Below are 27,806 nucleotides of genomic sequence, written 5' to 3'. Positions count from 1 at the left end.
TGTCCCCCTAGCGTCCACTGAAGCTGAGTGATGGCTTCCCCCTTTTGTTAGGGCAGATACTCCTTTCCAGTTTGTCTCCATCCTCCTCTGTACGTTCATCAGAGCCGTGGAGAAGTTAGACTCAAGATTTTGCCTGCTCTCAGAGGAATGGGTAAAAGGAAAATTGCCTCTCCTTTTCCCTTGCTGGTAGTGAGACGTGTAATGGTGATCCACTGTCTGGATCAAATAAAAGAGATTAAAACAGTAGTATTTGCTTTATTATAGTTTTCTGCCAGTTGAGTTTGTTGAACTGTAGTTTGGGCGTGTGTGTTCTGTATGCCCATGTGACTTCTGAAGGAGAGATGATGGTTCTCGTAGTGATACTTAGGCTGAGTGACCCATCTTATAGAATATTCATTATTTGTAAAGGGAAAACTCCTCTCCCCCAAATTGGTGGATACTAATTAATTTTAAAGCTTGTCCTTCTGAAGTAAAAAGAGTTGCTCAGGATTACAAATTAGGTGACTCTGAGGAAGACTGAATTTTAACATCTTTACTTCTATTTATGAAAAAAGGAAGCACTTTCTAAAACCTTGTTTAAAAAATTTGGGCACTTACTAAGTTGTGATTTTAAATGGCATTATTTGAAGGTAAAATTAGTGAAAAATGTTAATCTATTGTGTGTCATGCTGAAATTTAGCCCTGCTTGCCAATAACATGTATTCTGATATATTTTTTGTTCAGTCATAGTAATGAGTGAGTGGTTTGATAGTGTTACTTTTCAAAAATCTCCACTAGAAAAGAAAAAAAAAAGTGTGCTTTGTTGGTTGCTTTAGTCAACAAGAGCCCCCTGGGGTTCATTTCTTCTTTAGGGTCCATGCCCTTGAGTTTTACGTGCTCAACGATGGCACAAGGGAACTGACACAATTCTCTTCCCTGGAGGTCCCCTGTGTGGACATTCCCTGGGACCAGATCTGGCATGCCTGCTTCAATTTGCCGTTCCTTTCTTTCTCAATGGTCACTTTAAAGCTGGTGAATTTTGTGTTGTTTGTTCTTTTAGTTACTGCGTTACTGTGGTCTATCTTGAAGCCTATTTGAGCATTAGACTTACTTTTATTCCTTGTTTTATTCATTGGTAATATTGGAGTTTTAAATGTTACACAAACAACACAAAATTTTGTAAAACCCAAATTTTGGTTAATTTAGATTCAGTCCTGTGAATATGGTCCAGTATTTACAGAAGGTTGACTAATACGTTACTTGGGAGAGGCGTGACTGGGTCTCCTGTTTCTTGGTGAAGAGTAAAGCTGTGAGGCTCAAGTCCTTTTTTCAAAATATGAAGAATGAGTGAGGGACACTTGTAAACTTGCAAATTGAGACTGAGCCATGTTTTAGAATTTGTTATATTTAGGAAGCCTTTTACAGGAATTATTTGAAAGAAATCATATGATGTTTGACTTATATAAATTAATAAAGTCAGATTTTTGCCCCCTTAGAGCTTCTGCCTTTAGAATTTTTTCTAAATTCTAGGTAGACTTACCCTTTTTATATTGTGGTATTTGGTAATTTGGGATTGGTATTTTTATTGATAAAACATTTTTTTTGAATCTCTAATTATTAATTAGTGTTTGTTTCCTGATCTTTTACCATGAAACTACATCTGTTCTTCTTGAATATATTTTGGAGCTCCCTGATTGAATTTGCCTGGTTGTACTTTTGTGTGTGGGTTGAAGTGTCCAGTTGATTAGGAAACTAACTGATTTGTGTAGATGTTGGCTTATGTTTATGAGAAGATCATATCCTTAATATTAGCATTAGTTGATAAATACAAACGGCATGTTGTAATGAAAAGATGGCTGAACTGGGGCACAGGAGGCATTATTGTTTTAACTGTACATCGCTTATGTTTGTATTTTGGGGCAAGTTTAAGTAACATATGAGGGCCTTTTTTTCTTCATCTGTAAAATTGAAGAGGTGAATTTTGATTATTTTTAAGGATCTATTCTTGTTTCTCTGACATCCTACAATCTTTTAATTCTAAGGTGTTGCCTGTCTAGAAAACAAAGCATTTTATTAGACATTGCATATTATTTCCCCATTATGTAGAAATTTTGAAAGTTGTGTTTTGTAATTAGCATTTAATGTATCACGCATATTTCATTGTACACTGTTGCTTTCTAAAATTGGTGTCGACCTGTACCTAGTTATCATTTTTTCCTTATTTTCTAGTCAGAATGTTCTAGCTTATTACCTGTAGAAAGTGCTTCACACTTTTTTTACTTCCATTTCCATGTGTTTGCTCATACTATTCCCTTTCTATACATTCTTTTCCATCCCCCAGCCACTTTGAGCCCCTATAACATTTTGTTTATTATTTTGGCCTTGTATGATAACTGTTTATGTGTTGTGTTTTGCTCTCTACCATAAGACTATAGTGTCCTTGAAGGCAGGTGTTTAATTTTCATCATTTTACTAATCTTATTACTGATTTACATAATATTTTCCACATAAATAAGAGCTTAATTAATATTTGTAGAACTGAATTTTTAAGGTGATTAATGACAGGTGCAGTCAGAGGCTATGACGGTGAAAAATTAAGAGGATAATAAGGATGTTAACTTAGCCATTTTGAACTAAAGTAGTGTTCTAGCCATCTGTGCTGACTGCAAGCATTTGTGTCCCATGGTCGCTTGTGTACTATTGTGACTACCTCCTGTCCATTTATTCTTACTGACTCCTCTACATACCCAACACTGTTTTTTTCTCTGTATCCCACCCAACTACTTGCCTTCATTCATCATTGTAGCTTAGCACTGCCGTGGTTTTAGACTTTTACTAGTATCTAATTTGCTAACGCAGTCTTGCTTTGATTTATACGAGTATATATACTTCCCTGATTTTATCTCCGTGGTCTTGTTCATAGGCTTATCAACTTTAACCTCCTGTTGTTCTTTTACACTCTTAAATTATCACTTTCTCTTCTTTTCACTTGCTCTTTTATTACTTTTGAGAAATCATTCATTGTGTTTCCTAAAGGCACATACTCATGGGTTGCTGTCTCCAGGCAGAGTTTGTATTGACAGGTGTCCCAGCGTCGGTGTAGTGTGCAGGTTGATGGCGGAATTGATGGCCGTCAGCAGTGAGCTTGAGTTTGCTCTGTCAGACGAGGACCCCTGTATCTTTTTAGTGGAGGAATGCCTGCAGTGGCAGTACTAACACCAGCCTTTTGGTTAAGGGGTTGGTTACAAAACATGTCGAATGCTAGCTGGCATTTTTACAGTGGATTTTGGGGGCCACGATACCTGAATTGTAGAATTTGTCAAAGAATTTCAGAATGGCCATCCTGTGCATGGATGGATGGATAGAGACAGATGATCACCCCACCCCCCTCAGATTCAGTAACCGTGAATTCATTGTTGTCTGCGACAGGACAGGTGTATGGTGGGTGTGGAATGAATAAAAGAACGAAGGGCAATAGGACAATGACTAGGAAAAATGAAAAGAGGCAGGAAAAGGAAAAGATACAAGGTAAAAAGTTGTCCATCTTTATACCACTTGGAGTCAATAGTTGAACGATTCCTGGGAACATGATGGTAAAGAAAGGGGACTTGAGATGTTAATGTGTGAGAAAGTAACACAGAGGAAACTTCTGTTGGACTAAATTTAAAACTATGTTGTTTTTAGTTCTGTCCTTGCAGTGCATCTCAATCTCAGCCTACTCTGTTACCAAATGTTTAAAGTCAGATATTTGTATAATAGTAAAGAGTAGTTTATGCATTTCTTAAGCAGTATGTTGATGTTTAAATAACTTTTCTTGGAAAACATATGGACAATTATATTAACACAATATCCCTTTAAGGATACAAAAAAGGAAAAAATGCATATTGTCTGTTCTGGTCTGTCAGAGATAGTAAATAAACAAAGACTGTCCAGGACTCTCCATAGTGTCTGTAGAAAATGTCATAGGAGGGAACAAAATTGCATATTGACTTAAAAATAATTGTGGTTAATTTTGATTTTAGAAACTATTAAGCCATTTATGTTATTTTCACAGGTACCTTTCAGAGGAAGGCATTGAAGCTTGTACAAGTTCTCCGGACCAAGTGAACGTCAGTGACATAATCCTGATTGCTCTCAATGTAGGTTTTGTTTGGTAACTTACACACATTTTCAATCTGGAAGCCACATTCATGAAAAATGTGGCATAGAATAAACTAGATTGTATAAGTAATCTGGAATAATAGAAACATATTTTTATTGTTAATTGTAAGTTATAGTGACGTTTGTTGAATTTGGTGATCTCATATCAGCCAATTATTAGAAATATATGTTTCCTTTAATATCTATTATACAGAATCCAATGAAAAAAGGGAAAAAAGCAATTAAAACTCTATATTTTTAACTTCTGAAGTTGTATTTAGGGAAGTACAATCAGTATGTACTGCCTAGGATTTCTTTAGCCCTTTCTATGGATAACAAAGCATATTCTCATAAAAAACAAAACAAAACAAAGACAAACAAAAGAACAAACAAAAAACCCAACTCTACGTTTTAATCCAGTGATCAGTTATAGAATTTTGTAAAATGTGCAGTATCTATATAATAGCAGTAAATACTGATCAGATTCATTAAAATAAGTTGCCATTTAATAGAAACTCTAGTTAGGTTATAGTCTTTTGACAGTTGTATTTATTATTTCAAAATAACTTTTACTGCTGCTACAAGTAATATATATTGTAGAACACTTCAGAAAACAAAGTAAACTGATATAAGAAAATGAAAGCTGCTTATAATTACTGTTATTTTGGTAGGTATTTCTCCATTCTCTCTCCCTCCACCCATCTGAATATCTATATCTTTTCCATAATTGGGATTGACTTTTGGATATTTTGAAGAGTTATACAAATTGTTTAAAATATAGATGTAAGTAAACAAATACTCTTTTTTTCAATCTTGCAGTTACCCCAGTGGGAGTTTTTATATTGTCTTTACAATAACAATCTATTAATCAAATTTATATATTATGATACATAATGAATTAATAAGACAGAGTCATATTACTGCAAAATAGGTATAACATAAAGCAGAAAGGACAGCAACTGTTAACATTTAAAATATAAATACGTATATAACTGCATATAACATTTTCTTTTCAAGTCACTTAAATTTATACTTATATAATTAAACGGGTTTAAATGGATAAAATTTATGTTTTGAAAAATCATTCTTTTCAGTCTCTGAATTTTATTCAGTAAGACCAACGAGATCTATGTTTTTTGTTTATGAGCTAAATGTTAAATACTTTCAATTTTTTAAAAATGAGCGTTAGTTAGAAAGTATGCAGGTTATCTATAACTACAAATGGAAATATTCCCCAGATATTTTAACTTTCTTTGACTTGCACCCAATTTAGTGAATTCTACTTTTAAAAAGTGTTGTAAAGTCTCTATTTCTTTGTTTATTAAAAAACATCCTAAAGATAATAGGAAAGAAATTTTGTGACAGTCTTCTGCTCTTTATTTGTCTTATTTATATACTTAGGTAAATAGCAATGAACTCTTCATAATTGGGTGTGAAACTTTAAATAAAACAAATCAAGATCAAGTATTTGTCCTATGCACCTAAGAGGTACATGATGGCCATTATCATAATGAATTAATTTGTCTTTATCATTTTCTCTGAAATATATAGTTGAATACGCCAATCCAAATTATCATGCCATATAACAGGAAAAAAAATACTTTTAATCAGCATGAAGTCTACACCAAATAATGTACTTTTCAAGTTTATCACCTTTAAATAAAATCAGGCATTTATAAGATTTATGTTGAATTATTTTTCAACTTTTGATTGGTTGTGGGATATTAATCACTAGTTGAGAAAGACTTGTGTTATTGATTCTGATTGTATGTAACTTACTACATATGAGGAGAACAATTCATGCACAAACGTTCTTCTATTCTCTTCCTCCTGTGGGAGACACACTGAGCTTTATCCAGCAGTGAACAATGCCAAAATATGTATACAGTTTTCTGCCCAAGGAAGTCAGTTAGAGACTAGTACCCAAGACTTTTATTGGGCTGCTCCTGAGGTACTCTTTGCCTGACACGAAACAACATTCTAGACTCTCCCATCAAAAAAGCAGGTATGCACGATAAATCACATTGTTTTTACAAATAGTCTAGGCAGTGACCCACATTTTTAGTTAGGAAATAGTACAAGTGTAAAGTTCTTAGATGCCAGCCTAGGGCCAGCCTTGTGAAAGTAGGCCCTTCTAAATTAGGAGCCTCAGAGCTGCTAAGTACTATTTTCTGTGCAGATTTTTGTGTTGAAAAAGAGGGTTCTTAATTTTTTTACTCTGTAGAATGGGGAGTGAGAATATTAAGAAATAACATTGAAATCCAGCATGTGATTTTGGGTGCAAATACCTGAATTATTCAGAAAAAAATTAAGTGATGCCCCAGTCTTAAATTACTGAATACTGTGCATTAGTAAAAATTTAAAAACATTTTTTTTCTATTGAGATTCTATATAATGTAAAATAGCTTACCACTTAGGTATCCTGTTGAACTTATTTGAATACATAGTTAGGAATCTTTTGTGTGTGTGCGCACATGCTTGTGTATTTAAAAGCTCAATATTTCTCCTGCATAATTTTTTATGTTCAATAGAAATGTAGTTTTGGACTCATTTGTCCTAGTAATCCTGATATAATGGCATCTGATTCTTAAAATTATCTTTGCAGTGCTATAAATTGACTTTGAATTTAGGATGTTTAAAGATTTGGCAGGTTGTTTTCATCTTGCTAAAAGAACAATGAAATAACGTTAATTATATGTGTGTATAGCACTTTAAAAGTTATATGGACTTTGAATATGTTGGCTCCTTTTAGCGTGACAACAACTTTGTGAGATAGGGTTGGTGATTTTTTGTTTCTCTTTTATAAAGGAATAAGTTAATGGAATTTAGAGAACTTGTGACATGGCCCGAGGTCATATTAATTAATTACAGTTTACAATGAATCAAAGTTTAGAATTTTATTCTAATGCTCATTTCTGCTTTATATTAATGCCTCATTTTCATTCAATGTAGTTCATAATTATTAATAGAAACCAGAAACGAGGGACCATGGTATATCATAAAATTTGTATGCATTATGTTTTTCCTATATATTTAAATAATTATACCTTTGAGTAGCTTTAAAATAATGCCTATGTTTTTATGAACTGTTAGTTGTATTATTGACTTAATGGTTGTACATTTTCAGATGATAAAATGTACATGTTTTATATTCACTAAAATAAACATGATAGCTAACATTAACTAAATGCTTACTCTTTGCAAGTCATTGTGCCAAGTGCTTCACGTGTATTAACATTTAATCTTCAAAACAACCCTAATATAGGGAGGGGTAGTATAAGAAAGTATTTTTTCCCCAGATGTTATGCAATATTTTCAAAGTGAAAAGGCTACAACTTGAGGTATGGTTTATAATTCTTTCACTCTGTTATTGGATGGAAAAAGAGAAACCTAAAGCATTGTCACACAGGTATTTAGATTTGGGGCTTAGTTTGCCTGACAATTCCATTCGATGAGTTTTAGTTTAGGAGTGATCCTTGCATTGTATTGAGAACTAAATTATGAATCATGGTAGTAAAATACTGAAAAGATCTATGGTGGTTGTATAACATGCTTTTTTCTTCAGCTGACCACATGTGGATATTTCAAATAACAGGATATTCTATTATTTAGGTGTTCCATAATAGATAGTTCAATAATAGTTAAGACTATTCTACTTCTCCTTATGTATTGATTTCATATTTAGTAATTTTAATCATCTAGTCTTTTCTTCTTAAGTCTAACATAAACTTATCCCTTATATTTTATGTGATTAAATACACACTAACTCTATTTTCTTTTATTGGTCTTAAGGTGATCAAGAACTACTGTTTACTATATTTTAAGGAAGTAAAAAACCATACAAATTTATTAATCTAACCTCACACTTTCGGTAATCAAGAAAACATCTTAGTTTAAATAACTAGGTCTTTTTTCATGAGTATCGACAGTTTTCCTCTGAATAAATTTCTTACAATTTCTTTAGTTTTCACTTCTAAAGAGGACAAAATCTTTAAAAGCTCTGCTCTTTAGATTGTGTAGTTGAAGTTCTGTTTTTATATCAGAAATGCTATAACTTTGTTTATGTTAGTCCTTTCTTATGTTTTCCTTGTTATGTTTTGTTTTAGTTTGCTGAGTAATGTGTATTTCTTAATTTTCCTGTAGTTATTTGTTCACCAACTTCAATTTCTATAATTTGTTTAAGCAAATTCAGTAACCGTTTAGGATGGTAACTCTTACTGTACTTCTTGCTGTTGCAGTGGAATTGTTCCCTGGGTATTTGTATGTTATGTAACTGGTATCATAGCCTATGTGTTTCCATGTCTCTGCGTATCCAGGTTATATAGATTCAATTGTCACAGACATATACTTTTATGTAAAAGTACTCGTTTGCTTTTGGATTATGGCATTAATTTTTAAACAAGACTATAGTTTGCGTAAAATCAAGGTTTAGATTTCAGTAGAGAAGATTTAGTAAATTAAAAGATTACCTGAAGAAATATGACTAGATAGATAGATGGATAGACAGATATCGATACTAATGTTCAACGTACTAGTGTACTTTAAATGACGTATGTATAGGACTGTGTTATTTGAAAACACTGATTATATGTATAGATCGCATAATCACCTCAAAGACATTATTTAAATTTTGTTCCACAAATCTTAGGTAATTTCATCTTTTTTTTGTGAGTTTAGATTTACTTTTCTCTTTAATTATATTTTAATAATAATATTTTTATTTTAGACAGACTTGAGAACAATTGGCAAGAAATTCCTCCCCAGTGACATCAATGGTGGAAAGGTAGAAAAGGTAAAGAAACATGTTAACTTCCTAAATTATGCTAACTACAATAAATAAGGACTGCTGCTAAATTACTGGAATTCTTTTTTTGTCGATAAAGACTGCAACTGACAAATGTTTTGGAGGCAAACAGGTCACAGAGTCATCATTATAGTGATTTCCAATACACATGGAAAATTATTAAGACTTAAACTTTTAAACTTTTGGTGACTTTTAAACATTTTTTAAAAAGCTTGTTTTAGGAAGTGTAACTATGGCACACTTACTTGTGAGACTTACCAGATATTATCAGAACTCAGGACAAAGACCTTTCTGTACCTTTTTATTTTAGTTCCTGTTACCATGTTTATTTAATTACCATGTTTATTTAATGAACTTATTAAAATAAAAGTATAAAATTGTGAGATAATATTAGGAGTAATTTTGCAAAGCTATTGTGTTTGGTTATTCCTTTGGTCATTTTGCATTATATACACACACACACACATATATATATATATATATGTGTGTGTGTGTTTATAGTCATGTTACGATATTTTTCAGTGATCTTTTTAAAATGAGAGGATACAAATTTTAGATACCAACTAGTCAGTCTTTTTACTTCTTACTCATTTCTATTCTATTTCTTCTGAAAATACATGTAAATTGTGTCAATAAGAATTTTCTATGTGCTATTGGTTACCTTTTGAACTACTAAGGAACATCACCATGTTTAAATAAATGCTTTCAATGTATATGTTTTGTGTTTGAATAAATATTCTTATTTTAACACTCTTATTTAAAGTAGTTATTGCACCTCAGATATTTTAAATTTTAGATAATTTAAAAGGTTTATGTTGTAACAACATATTTTTCACATTTCTAAATATTAGTTCATTTATGCGATAGATGGTATTCATTTCGCTGGAAAGAAGCATGTTAGAGAGTTTCTAATCTACTGTAGTTTTTGAGGCAGATACTAAGAGAAGAGGTTCTATAAATTCCTCAGCAATTCTTTTTAATGTTTAACAACACTGTGTCAGCAAACCTTAATTATATTTTAATCTAAATTTCTTAATGCTGCAACTTAAAGTCAGTAATGTCTTTATCTTCCCTTGGGGAAAGGGAGAACATCTGGTTACCTTCCCTTGTGAATAATTTTTCATATACTTGAAGACTTGTAAATGTCATTGACACAGATTTCCTTTTGCTAAAGCCACTTATGGGTTTCTTTGTTTATGCTCAGTCTCAAGCTTTTCCTTCAGCTTCATTGTTCTTCTCAGAGTCCTCTCCTGTTTCTTTACATTTCTTTTTTTGGCTGTGGTAGTAGTTCTTAGATTTCATTATACGCCGTAATCACCATGAGGCCTGGCTAAAGCACAGATTGCCAGTCTTCCCCCCGCCTTTCCCCCGACCCCCATGTCTGATTCCACTGAACTGGGTTAGAGCCTGAGAATTTGTATTTTTGAACAAGTTTCCATGGGATGTTGGTTCTGCTGGTCCGGAAAGCATACTTAGAAAACTGCTGAGTTATAGAACTCCAGATTACGCAGCAAACTTGGACAGGTCTGATGAGTGCAAAATTCTTTACAGGAAATGTGGCTAACATCAAAGCAGTGTCTGTGCTTCCTTCCACTAGCTTCCTAAAGGAAACATTGAAGCTTTTTGGGTGTTTGGTTTTCCATTTTCTCTCTCTGTGTCTTTAGGTCTTCTGAGAACCCACCTCTCTTCTATAAGCTCGTGGGGTGGTGCTGATGAGACTTTTCTCTCCGATCCCTTCACCTCAGAGCAGGTTTTCCTTTGAAAAGTTTTGCACAGTGGTATCTTTAGGATTTCCTTTGAATGCAGCTGACAACAATTAAAAAGAAAAACAAAAACTTAACATCTGTGAAAGTAGAACTTTCTGTGTCAAATTTATCCTTTAAAAATATTCTTTATGCTAATGTGACTTCATACACAAAATGAGAAGATATAAAATAAGCCCTTTTCACGTGAAGCAAACTAAGTTGGCTACCCTCTTTCTGCTCTTCCTTTTTGATTATATCCTTCATTACCTACTTCTAACACCAAATATACTCCACAGCATTAGTCAGGATGCTTTGAGTAATAATTTTAATAGAAATTTATAATATGATCCACAGAAATTGCTTATTTTATTTGCCTTTAGTTAAAACTCTATACATTATATAAAAATATTGTAACTATTTTTAGGCCAAAGTAAATACTTAAGGGATATATGTTGACATGAATTGAATTACTGTGCTTCTTTGTAAAATAAGACTAATGCAGTAAAAGCCACTTTATTTGTGTCTTTATTACAATGTTTTATTAGCCAGTGTTTTACTATGTTTATGGTGACTGACTCATTATAAAGCATGGCTCCAGTCACTAAATTATGTACATTATGTTGTAGTTCTTGTTTAAAATTTTTTTTTTTAAATCTATGCATAAGAAAGGGCAACATTTAGTAAGCAGAGTAGTTGAATAAGTAATCTGTCTATTCCTTGAACATGTCAGATCTTGATATAAAATAACACTATTTTCTAGCTTTCTTTTTATATTAAAAGAGAATGAATGAATGAAAGAAAAAGCTGGCTTACCTAGTGATCTACCAAATAGATTTCCAATAGTAACTTTCCAGAAACTAATGTTGACAGAAAACTGAAAATAGGAGATAGACCAGCTGTCTCAGGAAGCAGCGGGTGGTTGTGCTGTGTTTTAGACAGGGTGTGGGCAGGAAGCATGGACCTTTGAGGACTGGTAACATACTGGAATAGTACAGATTTTAGCCTCACGGGGCTGGACTTATTTAAATCCATGCTGATTCTCCTGCTTATTAATTTTAGTGACTTCTGTTAAGTCATTTTGTCATGTTAGATTCTGTTCTTCTTATCATTCAACTATCATCTCCCTGATGACATGGAAGAATTAAATGAGGTAACGTACATGACTTACTGAGCGTTGTGCACTGCATATGGCAAGGATTGAGGGTTGTGAGCAATTTAGTCCTGGAGATCTAAGAGTGCGTGAATCCTTACTACCTCGGTTGAGTATCTTGTTACTGAGCGATCTCCAGGGAATCCAGTAAATGAAATAGGCCAATGGATACTTCATTGCTGACTGGGTTTTGACCCTCAACCCGAAGGCGGAACTCTGTTACTTGAGCTACGTGGATCTGAGTGTGATAGAATCAAAGCAGAGCCAGAAGCTCTACTGCTCCTACTAAGTTCCAAGCCGGCCTGTGATACTACCTTTTTAAAGAGAGAAAGCCAAAGGAAAATGAGGGTTGGACAGCATTGGCCCCAGTCAGTATTTAAGAAGCTAAAGGCAGGAAGAGGCCATCCTCAGAGCAGCCCACGGTGGTCTTTGTGGTCCGTCTGATAGGGCCTCAGCCACCTGTCTTCCCATCCCTTCGGAAGCTCATTGGCTGGATCGCAGGGTGGTACAGTGTGCTGGAGATGCCCCAAGACAGCAGAGTCCTCTTTGGAGGTAGACTCAAGTAGTGTAGAGAGAGGCTCTTTAAACTTCCTGTCCTGAGAGGCCAAAAATAAATGCTCACATGGTGTGTGTTATTATAGTTAATAAGACTTAGATAACACCATTTTCAGCATTTGGGAATTGGAGGGTGGAAAGGAAGAATGGAGAGCTGATAGCTCTGTGATCAGGTAAGAAAGATTGCAGGTCTGTAGTTAGGAGACGACGAGTTAATCCTAGTCACACTGAGTTTACATCTCTTCTGTTGTAAAACCAATCTGGGGCTTTCGGAGGGCACTGTCATCTGGAGTTTGAAACTGAAGTCTTAATAATTACTCTTAATTATCACCGATTAATTTGGGAGAAAGTAGAATGGCAAAATGCGCAAGTAACTTTATTGGTAATTAATACAGTTTTGCTCAGGTTCTTCCCTCTTTCCTTCCATTCACTTCTTAACATGATTTTGCAGTTCCTATGTTTTCTCCATAACATTGCCCGTAACCTTGATGCAAAGTTTCCAGACAAATATAAAGAGTGGGAGAGGGGGAAGATGACATTTTTCTCTAGGCTTCCAAGTGTGACAGATTTTTCCCAGAGGCAGTTTATGTTTGGTTTTTAGGCCATAAAGATTATGACAGTGGTTGGATGTGTGGTAGCGAAGCCATATTTTGCATCTCCTGAGTTTTTCAGGGCAGGTTTTGCATTCCTCAGATACTATCAGGTCCTGGAACATGGTAGCTTGTAAACTAAAAATCATGGGGAAAAGTCATGACACCAAAAGAAATAAAACTGTGCTTCCTAGTAAACTGTTTAAGATTTTTCATATTCTTCTCTAAGCTTATTATTTTGCTGCAGTTATTTTCATACCTTTAGTTTCCGAACCAAGGTGTAGAAATTAATTATAAAATACAGGTTAATGTGAAAATACTTTGTTACCCAGTCTGGTGATGACCTCATGCATTACTGTGGAACACTAACAGGAAAGGCTTTCAATTCTGTGTTTGTTATTTTCCTCTAAGTCCCAGGACTGATGGGTTGTATGTGCCTTTTTAAATGTGAAACTGTGATGACAGAGCTAATATTTTCAAATGTAAGAGACCTTCTCAAAGCTTCGGCTATTCCAACATCAACCACAAGATGGCTTCCCTGTCTTAAAATTCAAAGCGAATGCCTTCATATCCTCAGTCTAGAAATTAGATGTTTTTAAACAGAAAAATTGAAATAAGTTTTAATTTAAATAAAATTCTATCATGTTTCATATATGTTAGTTTATGCTGTGCTAAATAAGACAATTTACCAGTGTACCTTTTAGTGAGTTACTAAAATTAAATGTGCTTCTATTTTTCAGAGTAGTGGATTATGAAACCCGATTTTACTGTGCTTTGTTTTGAAGTGCTTATTGGTAATTATTAACAGAACTTCTGTGGAGTTTAAAAATGACTGCAGAAAACAATGTATATTAGATAATCTTTTAATTGAGAGAAAAACTGTTCACTGTACTTTTATTTTTTGGAGTTCTCCCAGAGAACAAAAGCTAAGGAGGTGAAGTATACTGATGTGGAAATAAGCAAATGACACGCAGGAGAAGTGATACTTTCGACTGGGGGTCCCACAATGTTTTCCTTCTATTTCATTTACTGTCTTTACTCCGAATGATTGAGTAAAAAAAATTATGTGCCGTGCTGTTACTTTGAGGAATAAAGTGTTGCTTTTTACAGGGAATTTCAAGGTTGGGAAAACCTAACCATGATTACATTGCCTATTTCTAAATTACCAAGCGTTTACAATATCCTGTTTCAAAATTTTCTAAGGGATAGAGACTTTTAGATCATTTGGTAACTATACCACCCCATTCGTGATTCAGAAATTTTTCATTCTTGTTTATTGACTTTTTTACATTGAAACTCTCTGTATATGAATATCGTTTGAAAAATTTGAGATCAGGATTTGGGACCACTTTCCCCATGCTGTTTCTTCTGTGTCCCTGATACCTTCGACCTGCTTTCCTCTTGATCATTTCTGGTACAAGCCCCTAACTTACCCAGGAGGACCCTGGTTTTCAGTAAACTCTCCTCCTCCTCCTGTTTCCTCTCCTCATTGAGAACCTACTCTGTGCCAGGCCCCATGCTAAGTAATTTAGATGTATTATGTGTGTAGTCTTCAGAACAGCACTGAAAATAGAAATTATCACTGCCCTCCCTTGTCCTTTGGAGATGAGGGAACTGCCACTTCCTGAAAATCAGTCTTGTTGCTGCAGCGCTGTAATAATTGCCCCGTGCGTGGGATGTCTTTCCCTAAGTTGCCAAACTGCTATTTATTCTTCACATCCCAACTCAAATGCCACTTCTAATTTTCTTGACCTCTTTCAAGCAGAATGAATTTTTAACAGTTAATATTCCTATTGCCTTTTATACCTACCATGTTTCCCCGAAAATAAAACCGGGTCTTATATTAATTTTTACTCCAAAAGATGCATTGGGGCTTATGTTCAGGGGATGTCATCTTGAAAAATCATGCTAGGGCTTATTTTCTGGTTAGGTCTTATTTTGGGGGAAACACGGTACATCTGCTTTTAGGACGTAACAAATTTTATCATAGTTTTAGAATGTGTAATAGAAAGAAGACATTTTTGGTGTGAGACAGAATTTAAATTCTAATTCTGCTTCTTACTAGCTGAGTGACCTCTGGCAAAGTAATTTTCCTTCTGCTCTCTATTTTGTCATTTATGATACACAAATGATCCTAACATTATAGTTCTGGAAGTAAATTGAATAACTTATGTAAATATCCGACTACATTTTCTGGTATAGCTGATAAATGCTGAATAAATTGTAGTAAAAACGCAAGGAAATATTTATCCAGAAGGTTTTAAATGTATATTTGTGCTCAGTTCAAGGGATGCTGAGATCCATAGGACAGGCCTGCCTTGTTGGAGCACACAACCCAGAGGGAGACTGAGAAACCCACGACGTCAGCATAGTGAACAAATGTTAGGTCAGAAGTTCCCACCACGAAGGGAGGCCAGCTCTGCTGGGTGAAGTGCGGAGATTGCTTTTCTTGCTTGACTGTTAGTTTTTAGTGAAACAATTTTCAGTGAGGGAAGAGTGGGCAGATCCCCACTTGGAGGCATTTTTTAAACGTTAGGGTAGGAGGGTGTGTATGTATGGGTAGGTACACAGTTGATCCTTAAACAGAGAGGCGATTAGGGCTTCAGACTCCCCTGCCCCCTCACACTCAAAAATCTTCATAAAGCTTTGTACGCCCCAAAACCTTAACTACTAACAGCCTGCTGTTGACTGGAAGCCTTACTAACAACAAACGGTTGATTTACACACGTTTTGTATGTTATATGTATTATATACTATAATCTTACAATAAAATAAACTAGAGAAAGGAAAATGTTATTAAGAAAAGAGTAAGGAAGAGAAAATACATTTATAGTATTTATTGAAAAACATCTCTGTATAGGTGGACCCATGCATTTCAAACCATATTCAAGGGTCAACTGTATACATACATATATACACACTCACACACACCTCATATATGGCATTAGTTCTATTTTAGAAAATCAACCAAGAAAAGCTGTCTTATTGTACACATTATAAAAAATAGAGCTTGACAAAATCTTCTTGACTGATAACAATGCACAGAAGATAAATATAGTGGACATTTTTGATTCCTAGAACCTGAATTCTCCTGCATTTGGGGGGTAGTTTCCCACCTTCAGAGTCTTAGTGCTAGAGGAGAAAATTCCAGATACTTTCTCCCCAGCCTTCTTTGCAGTCATGCTGTGCAGATATACCTCAGCTCCGCTGTCAGGAGTAGCTGCGCTGGACTTAGGCCAGTCACACAAAACAGCAGGAACTGTGGTGAATCTTCTCATTAGCAGGCGAAGCTGCAGAAGAATTGAGTCTCCAGGGCCAGTGAGCTCGATGGTACAGAGCTGGACGCTTGCAGAGTGCTGCAGCCAGCCTGTGCAGCTCATGAACGCTGACTGGCAGCGTCTCTCCCCGAGTCAGAGCTCAGGGACATCTAGCTTGTAGTTGAAACCAGCCATGGAAATTGGGACATACTACAGATTAGGGCTTCTTCTCTCCCCTCCCCATCCCAGAAATGTTTTACCAACATACCCTTTGCTTTTGAGTGTGTAGGCTGTAAACCTAGTTCTCTAATTCTCCTGACATTTCTGTGAGCTACCCATCAAAATATTGTGTAAATTATTTGAACCAGTTTAATGTACTATTTGGTATATACAAGCATATTATCGTGTGAAACTTAATGAAGTGAGCACCTGTGAGGCCTCAGCCTGACGTAAAAACGAGAACAGTGCGTTATTATTCTGCCCACTTATGTGTCCTAGCACTTCTCATCGTACCAATAAATGATTGTTGTGACTTTTGAGTTTAGTTTTCCTTGACTCTTAAAAATATTTTGATTATATGTGTAATCATTCCTAAATAATTTGTTTTTAAGCTTTATAAAATGATAGTATATTGTCTGCTGTAACATGCTTTTATCATTTCTTATTATTGCTCTAACATATGTCCATGTTGCATATACCTATTCATTCATTTCCTCCTTTGTATAATATTAAACTGTGTTCGTCTACCTCAATTTACTTACTCATTCTCCTGTTGATGGATCTTTAGTTTTTCCATGAAGTTTAATAATTTATTGAAAGTACAGAGGTTGTATATCTTTTGTAAGCTTTACTCCTGGAACTTTACATTTTTGTTGCAAGCAATGTTTTTACAAATTTGTTAATTTTTCTCTCTAATGAATGCATAGAAAGGCAACTGATAATTGTATATTGATCTTAATTTCTGCTACCTTGTACTAATTATTCTTAACATGTCTGTATATTCTTTTATGTTTTCTCTATAAGTTTGCTTTTGTAAACAACGCACATGAATGGAATCACACAGTATATCCTCTGTTCTTTTCACTCAGTGTGATGTTTTTGAGGGTAATTCATGATGTAGCGGATGTCAGCACTTTGTTCCTACTTCCCGCTGAGTAGTAGTATTCTGTTAGATGGATATCCACTTTTCTTTCTATTCACCAGTTGGTGGGCATTTAGATTGCCATGCATGGTTCTCTTTTTTGTTTTTTCATTGCTGCTGTAAGTATGTCTGTTTTTGTTACGTTATTATTCCCTAAATTGTGGATTTGTGTCTTTACTCTTTCTTCTTGATCAGACGTGTTCAGTATCAATTTCATTAGTGTTTACAAAGAACCAACGCTAGACTGTGTTAATCCTCTTAATTGTATTTTTAATTTGCTGTTTCATTAATTTATCTTTATTATTTTCTTTCTTTTACCTTATTTGAGCTCATTCTGTTGTCCTTTTCCCAACTTGTTAGTTCAGGTCATTAATTTTCTTCTTTTCTAATATAAGCATCTTGAGGCTATTAATTTTTCTCCTACCGTTGCTTTAATTATATCCCAAAGGTTTTTATATGTGGTATTTTCATTGTCACTGAGTTCTAAATATTTTTCAGTTTATATTAGGATTTCTTCTTTGCTTGTTTTAATTATAAAATATTATCATGTTTTTCTTTTTGTTATAGATTTCTCATTCAGTGATATTGTGATAAGAGAATTTGTATCAAATGATAGCTGTTTTTGAAATTTTGTTGAGGCTTTCATTATGGCTTGTATTTGTATGTATTTGTAAATGTCACATGTTTTCTTGAGAAGAGTATCTATTCCTTAGTTGTGAGATTCATAGTTACATATAAATACTCTAGATTAGACTTTATTTTATAGTCTGTTTGATAACTCCAAATTCTCAGCGAAGAGGTTTAAAACATGTTTTATTTTTTTCATGATTCTTATGCTTTGTGGCTTGTTTCCTTGTGAGTGTCCTGAATATTTTCTTGTGATTTCCTGTTTCTTGGACTTGCTGCATGGCAATGCTGGGCACCTCAATCCAGAATGCTTTCTTCTAGAAAGGGTGTGTGGAGTTAGTGGGGGTGCTGCTAACTTACAGTGAGTTCACATTCTGGCTAAGGTTAACGTTGCTGCTTTTCTACTAGAGCGAAGCTGAGGTTCTCAATGCCGTGTTGTTACTGCCAGAAGCAAACAGATCTGTGGAGGAAATTTCCTCAAAATTGAGGCTTACCATAGATGCCTGCATGGATGACATAGGGAACGTTCTGAAATTTCTAACATTATATAAGCAGTTCTCTTTTACTCCAGTTTACCTGGTCGGATATGATCCTTTAGGATGGTACAGTATGTGACAAATCATACTTTTCCCCCCGATCTCTTCTTGCCTCACCCCCATGTTTATTAATATCAAATTTATTAAAATGACTCTGGGTTGTTTTGACAGAGCAAAGGAGTTAGGTAACAAAGAGGACATTATAAAAGCTTATCCTTCAGGCTTTTAAAGCAGCAACGTTATTTCTTCTTCCAAAGCAGCTTTCTTGAATCATTGCCCAGTTGCTTAGGTAAGAAGGTAGAAATGTGAATAGTTCAGCCAAAAACTTTTCTTGACATAAATGAGTGGATGAGAAAATGAATCCTAGGAAATCTCTACTGAAACAATTGGAAATGCTTTTGGAAGTAGTGACAAACAAGGAAATGAATTGTGATTTTAAGTACTTAAAAGGACTGTGGAAGATGAGACTAGTTTTTTTTCTCTTAATTTTAACCCACTTTGCAATTATGGAAGATTAATCAGAACTTAATTATACTCATAGATTCCTTCTGAGTATATGGCCCTGTTTCTAGGGTTAATGGAGAATGTGATGCTTATGTTGCCAGGTGTAGGTTGAGAAATTTATTTTTCAAGAAAATTGATAAGATTATAAAATGAAATGGCTGGTAGGTATTACATAGTATCATAGAATGTCTAAATTTAGATGGGTTTAGAGTCCTAATTTTAAGTACTTATCTATGATCAGACTATAGTTAACTGTTTCCATGTCATCCAAACTTTGGAGAGTCTGATTGTAAACAAGAATGTTATTTAATATAATCAATAAATTAGTAAACTAATATAGCCATTTAAATCTTATATGACATATCAGTTGATATAACCAGTTAGGAGTTCAGATAACAGAGGTGTCCATCTACCTAAGAGAGGAAGAAATGAAGCCTGGATGAATTCTTTGGCCTCAGAGAGTGTTTCTGTCAGATACTTGATATTATTTATTAGAATTAGAGATTTTACCTGGAGATACAATGATACATTCTTTTTACTTATTTAAATTTTTTACAGTAATTTCTTTCACTTATTCCATATTACTCATGCAAAAGCGAAAATCAGACATTAAAGGAATCCTGGGCAGTCAAATCTTTTGTTTTTATTATTTTCATTTAACATTGATTCTTTTTTTTTTTTTTTTTTTGCTTTTGGGGATGCTAGTCAAACAAAGATTTTGAAGTTATTCTCATTCAATTTTGTGGATGATTTTTAGATGGTTTTAGATTCAGAGTTAAAGTTAGGATTTAGGATCTTAGAATTATAGCATTTCTTTCTACTATTTGTTTTATTTAGTTCAGTATTTCCCTATTTTTTTACTGCAGACTATAACAAACTGCATATAGTACACATAATAATGAAAGAATTCATTATATCTGTTGGTTTACTGATAGAATATTTCTGAATTATAGAATCACTAATCATAAGGCCTGATGATTTAAATTGAGAAGTAAATATCAAAAGATTATGTATAATTTGGGAATTTCTAACGTGAGTCTAATTAATAGTACCTTCTTTTCTACTTTGGTTTTGAATCAGTTGAGAAGTGAAGGAGTGGCAGATGTGTGCCAAAACATCAACTTTACCATTGATAAAAGTTAATTTGAAAGATGTGGTTTAGTGGGAGAGCCAAATGGAACCACTAACTCAACCACAAATCAGGGAGACTTGTGCACTCATGGCAGTGCCAATCCAGTGAGAAGGGTAAGTACCTCCTCCTTCAGAGTTCCTACCTAGATCCAAAGAAAAAGAAGGGCAAGGCTGTGACACTATATATATAGATATTATATAGATATATAGATATCTATGTATGATATATTCTTCCCAATCAGATAAGTCAGTTCATAAGTGGGTGTAATAAATTATCACAAACTTAGTGGCATAAAATGACAAATTCATTCTCTTACAGTTCTGTAGGCCAGAAGTGTAAAATCCAGGTCTCAGCAGGGTTGGTTCCTTCTGGAGGCTCTGAAGGAGAATCTGTTTCATGCCTCTCTCCTAGCTTCTGGTAGCCATGGGCAGGCAGTCTTTGTGGTTCCTTGATTTGCAGATGTGTGACTCCAGTTTCTATCTCTATCTTCACATGGCCTCATTCCCTGTGTCTTTGTGTTTATTCCCCCTTCTCTTTTCTTATAAGGACAGTCATCATTGGATTTCAGTCCTAATCCAGGATGATCTCATTTCTAGATGCTGACCTTAATTATGTACACAAAGTCCCTTTTCTCAAGGTTGTGTTTACAGGTTCCAGACAGACATATGTTTTGAAGGGGCCACTATTTAATCCACTAAAAGGGATGGGAGGCCAGGAGTTGGAGTAATTACATAAGTAAACTTGCTGCTTACTATGAAACATCAAGAGTTGGGGGCAGGTGTTTCTCCCTAGAATTCCCCAGCTTTTTGTTCTCATGGTCAACCAGAGGTAGGAGATGAGCAAAAATGGTTCCATTCCTACCTTGTATTTGCATCGTTGGCATTATCTTCAATTTGTGTTTCTTTGGCAGAAACTTTTGTAGCCACTTGTATATTTTGTAAGCATTAATAGTTAACACTAGCTTGTAAAACTCCGTTTAACTATGGACAAATGAAAGGCAGTTTATCAGAACCAACCAGTGAAGGTGCCATGTCAGCACTCTTGGGATGTAGAACTCCCCAAATTCCATAAAGATGCCTTGTGAGCTGTATGTCCTATGAACTGAGTGAGGGTTTGCTTGTTGCTTTGGATATGAAATGTTAGGAAAGTTTAATTTCTCTCTTACTAAGAATTAGATAGAAACAAGTGTTTCTCTCCCACACTTCTGTGGATGTGTACTTCCTAGGATGCATGAGTTTCTTGGGGACACCAAGGTCTGGATCATCCCTGATTGTCTAATAGAACGTCTTGCAGTCACGTAGACACTCTGTGTCTGTGTGATTCAGGTATGAAGCACTTGAAATGTGGCCAGTGTGGCTGAAGAATTGAATTTTTCATTTCATTTTATTTTAATCTTGTTGGTGAACTGTATTGGACAGCTCAGACTAGATATTTGTCAATGTCTAGGCTACATATTTTGGGATAGTAAAATAAACAGAATGTCTTCATTTTAATGATGTTAAAAGCAAAAAAAAAATTAAGTTCATCCTGAATTAGCAGCTTATCTATACTTGTTAATGGTTTTGTTTCAATGTGGAATTTTTGTTTATAACTAAAAATCAGATGAAATTTCTTTAATTATATTGTCTAAGCCTAAATTTATAACAAAATTATTCCTTTGCAGGCCTAATAGTGGTAAATATGGAGTAAAATTTGTCAACTTGGGGACATGCTTACTTGAGAAACTAAGTGTAAATGTCAATCATTTCACATTTCTTTTTGCTGGAAATATAAATTAAAGATTTTACTTTAAAGACTGTAACCAAAAAAATAGCCTTTTTTGCCTTTGCACGTGTTATACAACTTAAAGGTATAGTGTTTAATAATGTGAAAAGTATGTTAAATTTCTTTTTCAGACATGTAAGCAGAATTGGTTGTATTTCCCAATTGTGCCACAAGCGTTTTATTATATAAAACTTTTAACTTCATAGCTGTTAGTCCATCAATTATATTTTTCTCTTTGATTGAAATGTGGCCAGAAAGAACATTTCTTCTCCTTCCTGCCAATACATGTAACAATAGATTTAAACTCATTTAAAAAAGGAAATGTGAAAATAAGTTAAGTATACCTCATACTTGAACTTTATAGTTTAAATTTTAGAGTATTGTATTTTTCATTTATGCCAGAAGAGGGTGTACTTTAAACTTGATTTTTTTTTTTAACAGAAAGCATTCCTCTCCACTACTGCTGTAAAGTTGATGTTTCTTTAAAAAAACGCCCAAATCTTTAATTCCAGAATATCCCTTAATATACATGGGAGGAGAAGGGGAATGTGCATGAATGATTTAGAGCACATAAGAATGAAAACATCTATTAAAAATACACCTTTGATCAAGAAATATAACTTTGGTTTCCTAAAGTGTTATTGTTACTTTCTGAAAAAGAATTCAGAATAATTTGTTTAAAAACATTCTTCAGGAGATCCTTTTGAGGTTTCATGTTTAAATTAAAAAAAAACCACACCTTGATACATGTAATTTAATTTTGACCTTATTTAGTTGAAGTTATCATTATAAATCATAAGGTATGACCATTAAGGAAAAGAGAAACACTATAAATAAAAACAAAGCTGTGACTAGAAAGTGATATTTATTCCTTTGTGTTTTGACAGCTGGAAGGTCCATGTGTTTTGCAAATTCAAAAAATTCGCAATGTTGCTGCGCCAAAGGATAATGAAGAATCTCAGGCTGCACCAAGAATGCTACGTTTGCAGATGACTGATGGGCATATAAGTTGCACAGCCATAGAATATAGTCATTTGTCAAAAATAAGGTAATTGGCATTTTATTTTGTATGTTTGTTACAGAGTGTTTGAAGGTGCTTTTCAAAATGGGTTGCATTTTAAGAACTTTGAAAAGAAGGAATGAACTCTTCAATGCATGTTACAATTTTTCTTAAAGAAGTGTATATTTCTACTTTATTAATACGGAAAAAATAGTTAAGAATGGAGTTAGTTACTCCTTGCTTCAGTGTTAATTATAAAAAAAGAAATTTAAGGTGTTCTTGCATGAAAAGTCATCTTTTCAATTTTATCAGTAAATTGTAGGTCATTCAAAAGTTGCCCAGAATTTCTTTAAATATGTTGTAGTTTCTTCCTGGACTGTTTAGTGTTTACACTGTTTAGTGTTCTAGAAAAGCTTATAGGTGAATTAGTTTTCTCAAGAAATGATTGAAGCTAGAGAGGTCTGTGTGCCACCCCTACTTTCTAAGAGAAGGAGGCACTCCACGAGGAAAAATTTCCAAATCCTTCTTTTGGCTATTTTTATGAGAGGCTTTTAGAGTCATGCCTGTTGGAATGCAGAAAAGCAATAAGGAAGGGAAAATGTCTCCTTTATCCTCGGTATCCCCATAGGTCAGTTTGAGATTTATTTACTAAAGTAAAAACTTTAATTGGACATTTGCAGCCCTCCGCCCCCAACCCCTTTTGTTTCTCTTCTTAGGAATTTTATATGTATCTGACCTTTTTCATTTAGTATGAATTCTGAGACCATACTTCTCTCCTGAGTAAGCATTTCACAAGCAGTTAGCGTCCACTGTGTTCCAGCCCCTTTATCTGGTGCCGGAGGTACAAAGGCAAACAGGGTTTAGATTTTGCTCCCAAATAGTTCATATGTTAATGAGGTAGGCACATAGCTTATAAATTATAATAAATATATCAACTGAAAGGATTAGGAATCCAGAAAATTACCTCTATGTGGGGGAACCAAGAATGGGTCTTAAAACAGGAGTTGGTGGTTCAGGAGAGATGAGAGAGGGAGTAGCTCATGCCGAGACACGGTGTCCTGACCACAGATGGTGAACAGTTCTGTCTGGGGGACCTTAGGTGATTTGGAGTCATACTGTGAGGCAGCAAATGTGGTGGGTCCAGACCCTGTGTGCTGCTCTCAATGATTTCCCTTCTTGTTCTTTCCTTCACCCATTGTCTGCCTCTGGTAAAGGAGGCTCCTTCCTTAGGAGACATGTTGGTCTAAAATACTGATTTTCATGTACAATGGGGTCAGGTTGTTGACTTTGCAGTTATGTGTCTTCTTTTTCAAGAGTAGAAGGATTCCTACTTTTGTGGAGAAATATAGCCTTTCCTCCTTTGATAAATTCAGTCAGACCCCCCTCCAAGGGAGCTCACAGGTGTCTCAGAAAGAAGACTGGCCATACAATGGCTCATTCTCTGATTTCACTGCTGTGTGTTTCTTTGAGGTAAATGAAAACATGAGATCAGCCCAGAGAGGAACTTCCTTTATGTGCTCCACTGTCATCTTCCATTGAATTTATTACAGTTTAACAATTGAAAAAGTTATTACCACTTGCTCATTCACTCATCATTGAAGTAGCATGTCTACTTTTGGTGCTATAAAAACAACAGTTTGCAGAACTGTTCTGACATGTGAACAATTTGGGAGGACTATTTTCAAAACAAGTTTGGTTAGTGGTTACCTTAGAACAGGGGTGTCCAGACTTTTTTCAACGTTTTTCACCAAGGGTCATTTGCGGTAAAATACACAAACAGCTGGGCCACTCACTCGAGGTAAAGTACATATTGCCTCACCTGGTTTATTTAAGAAAACTAAATATATTTTTGGAATTTGCTGCGGGCCAATTAAAAATGGATTGCGGGCCGCAGTTTGGATCACCCCTGCCTTAGAAGGAAGGTGGAAGGACTCGCTCCAGAGGATATACCAGGATATAGGACAGAATGTGTTGCATTTCTCTTGGGTGCTTTTTCCACTCTTTATCCTACCTCTTGCCCCACTTCTCCTGTGGGGTGTGTGTGTGTGTGTGTGTGTGTGTGTGTGTGTGTGTGTGTGTGTTGTTTTGTTTAAAATTGCAATAAAGAGAGAGTAAAGGTACTTTCGGGTGCCAATAAAAACAGCAGTTAAATCAAAATATGTTCCCTGAATAAGAGTTAGTTATGACTCTGAAGGTAATGTAGTAAAAATTATGTTAAAATTTAGCTCCTATTTATCCTTTTGTAGGAGTAGAACTATAATCTGGTAAGTGGAAGTTTTTATCTGTTATCCTAATGAAATTGTAGGTCCATCTTCAAGTAATTTGACATTTTTTTCCTCTTAACCTAGTAGGGAAAGTTTGAGAAAGGTATATTTTACATGAAAATTAGTTCATCATCATCTTACAGATTAGCTTTAAGTTTTAAAATATTATCACAAATGCCCCTGTAATCTGCATTCTATTTTTAAAGGTCTTCTGTAGTTTCTTTTATTGTTCATTTTGTGTTTCAACATTTTCCATTTTTACCAATTTGTAAGAAATTATTGACTGAAAGTCATTTTGAAGAACACACATAGGTCTGATGTAAATAATATATAATTTATTAGTAATCTCTGTAGAGATGAAGAGTATAGCACCCTGGTATTCTTGGTGGTTCCCCCGCCCCCCAAATGATGACTGTTGGGTAATGAAAATCTGGATCTGCTGATTGCCCGGAAGTGGGAAGAACTTCTTCACTTAGTGTAACTGTACCCAGTTGTTGCCGATCCAGTCTGATAGACACTCTCCTAAGTTTGCTGCGTAGGCCCACACAGAGCTCTGTACTTACGGGGAAGGTTAGGTAAGCTGCCCGTGACCTTTTACTCCGTAAGTTACATGGAATGACTAAGGATGGTTAGGCTTGGGGTCCTTAATTTTTACCAGACAGTGTTTTGAAATATGGTGTTGGAGGAGAGCTGTATGTATACTTGGGACCACCAGAAAGATGAACAAGTGGGTCCTAATGCAAATTAAGCCTGAAACTTTGCTGGAGGCAAAAAATGACAACACTGAAGCTATCCTACTGCAAGCACATCATAAGGCAAGGCTCTTTGGAAAAGGCAGTAATGCTGGAAAACACAGAAGACACCAGGAAAAGAAGAAGTCCAAATGTGAGATGGATGGACTCCATAAAAGAAGGCACAGGCGGGAGTCTAGAGGAGCTGAGCAGGGTTGTGAGGACCAGACACTGGACATCACGCATTCGCCTGATCTCCGGGAGTCAGAGCCGACTCAGTGGCATGGAACAGAAAATGTCTTGCTCTGCATACAACCTTTGAAGCTTTAAAAACAGGCATATTCTATTTCTTCTTGTTAATACTATTTTATCAGTCATCTTTCTTCAGAATAGACCGGTGATGTCAATGCATATCTCAGCACATGGTGAATTTCACAAGCTTTTAAAATGTGAACAATGTGAAGGCATTTCAACATAAGTTTCTAATTCATCCTACCATGTTTCCCCGAAAATAAGACCTAGCTGGACCATCAGCTCTAATGTGTCTTTTAGAGCAAAAATTAATATAAGACCAAGTATAATATAATATAATACAATATAATACCAGGTATAATATAATATGTTATAATATATAATATAATATAATATAAACCAAGTCTTATATTAATTTTTGATTCAAAAGACGCGTTAGAGCTGATGGTCTGGCTAGGTCTTATTTTTGGGGAAATATAGTAAGTGTTTTAAGGCAGTCTTTACTCCTATTTGGAGTGCTTTGGCCCTTGCTATATATGCGAGGAGACGGGGTGGGCTTGGTGTATGAGTCTTTACCTTAGAATAGACCTATGTGATGAAATGGATTTCTTCCATTGTTTCTTGTACCGAAAGGTTGGCAGGAGGATAAACATCTTGTCTCTGGTTTCTGTAAAAGGGGTCATGGTGTTATGTTTGCCCCAAATCTGACAATAGTAGCCTATTATCAAAAAGGCCTTTTAAAGTTAATAAGCTTTAGCATAAATATTTGATCTTTTGGTGGTTAACAAAACGTTATTTTTTGTAGTTTATGGTAGCTTGCATAGATGTAAAATTTCTAGGATTATTACTGCTCAGATATCTTTTTCTGTAATAAAATTTAATTTTGTAATATAGTGTATCTTTGCAATGCACTGTCAAAGCTCAGAGGGAAGAATAGCAAATCATATTCGTACAGCATGGCATTATTGACAACATACTTTCATATCTTTTTTCTACTTATCTTTACCACAAATTTGTGAGGTGTGATTTTTTTTATTGTCCACTTTTTACACGTGGAAACTGAAGTTCATATCTTTGTCAATAAGGTAGAAAATGACAGTCTTGTTCCTGGACTTCTGACTTGCTCCTTGGTGATCTATTCACACTATATATAGCCAGTCTCCTGAAAAATAGTTTTCATGATAGTTCGTTTTGAAGAACTTGACTAGGTTGTAATATGAGATTGAATTACAGTTTGGGGAAGAGCTTCAACTTGGTTTGACTTTTATTTTTTTCTTTTGCTTTAGCCTGAACACACCACCTGGAACTAAAGTGAAGCTCTCAGGCATTGTGGATATAAAAAATGGATTCCTGCTCTTGAATGACTCTAATACCACAGTTCTTGGCGGTGAAGTAGAACACCTTATTGAGAAATGGGAGTTACAGAGAGTAAGTGTGGACCAAGAATGGCTTCGACTTTTAAAACACCGCACTCTTTCTATTGCGTTCTGTATTTTAAGGAGATCTTCCCATAATGAAGAGTGACATTAGTCCTTTGTGTCAGAGTTGAATAAATGGAATACATTGATCTTTACAGGAACTATCTACCTTTATTTAAGCATATTATTCCTCTAAAACAGATATCAGTTTTCAGCA

At 34.9% G+C, this 27,806-nt stretch overlaps 1 protein-coding gene across 9 annotated transcripts in view; it reads left to right on the top strand.

Annotated features, from left to right (window-relative positions):
* Positions 1-27,806, top strand: part of TDRD3 (tudor domain containing 3) — a 134,957-nt gene that overhangs the window by 32,237 nt on the left and 74,914 nt on the right. For all 9 annotated transcript variants that reach the window (XM_081045783.1, XM_081045788.1, XM_081045782.1 and 6 more), the window contains exons 2-5: positions 4,034-4,118; positions 8,846-8,911; positions 22,812-22,972; positions 27,458-27,599. In XM_081045783.1, coding sequence (XP_080901909.1) covers positions 4,034-4,118; positions 8,846-8,911; positions 22,812-22,972; positions 27,458-27,599 — 454 coding nt within the window. The remainder of the gene's footprint in view (positions 1-4,033; positions 4,119-8,845; positions 8,912-22,811; positions 22,973-27,457; positions 27,600-27,806) is intronic.

The sequence above is a fragment of the Rhinolophus hipposideros genome, assembly GCF_964194185.1.
Source record: "Rhinolophus hipposideros genome assembly, chromosome: 4".
Lineage (NCBI taxonomy): Eukaryota > Metazoa > Chordata > Mammalia > Chiroptera > Rhinolophidae > Rhinolophus > Rhinolophus hipposideros.
The sequence above is the reverse complement of the archived record's forward strand: the minus strand, read 5'-3'. Positions and strand labels throughout refer to the sequence as shown.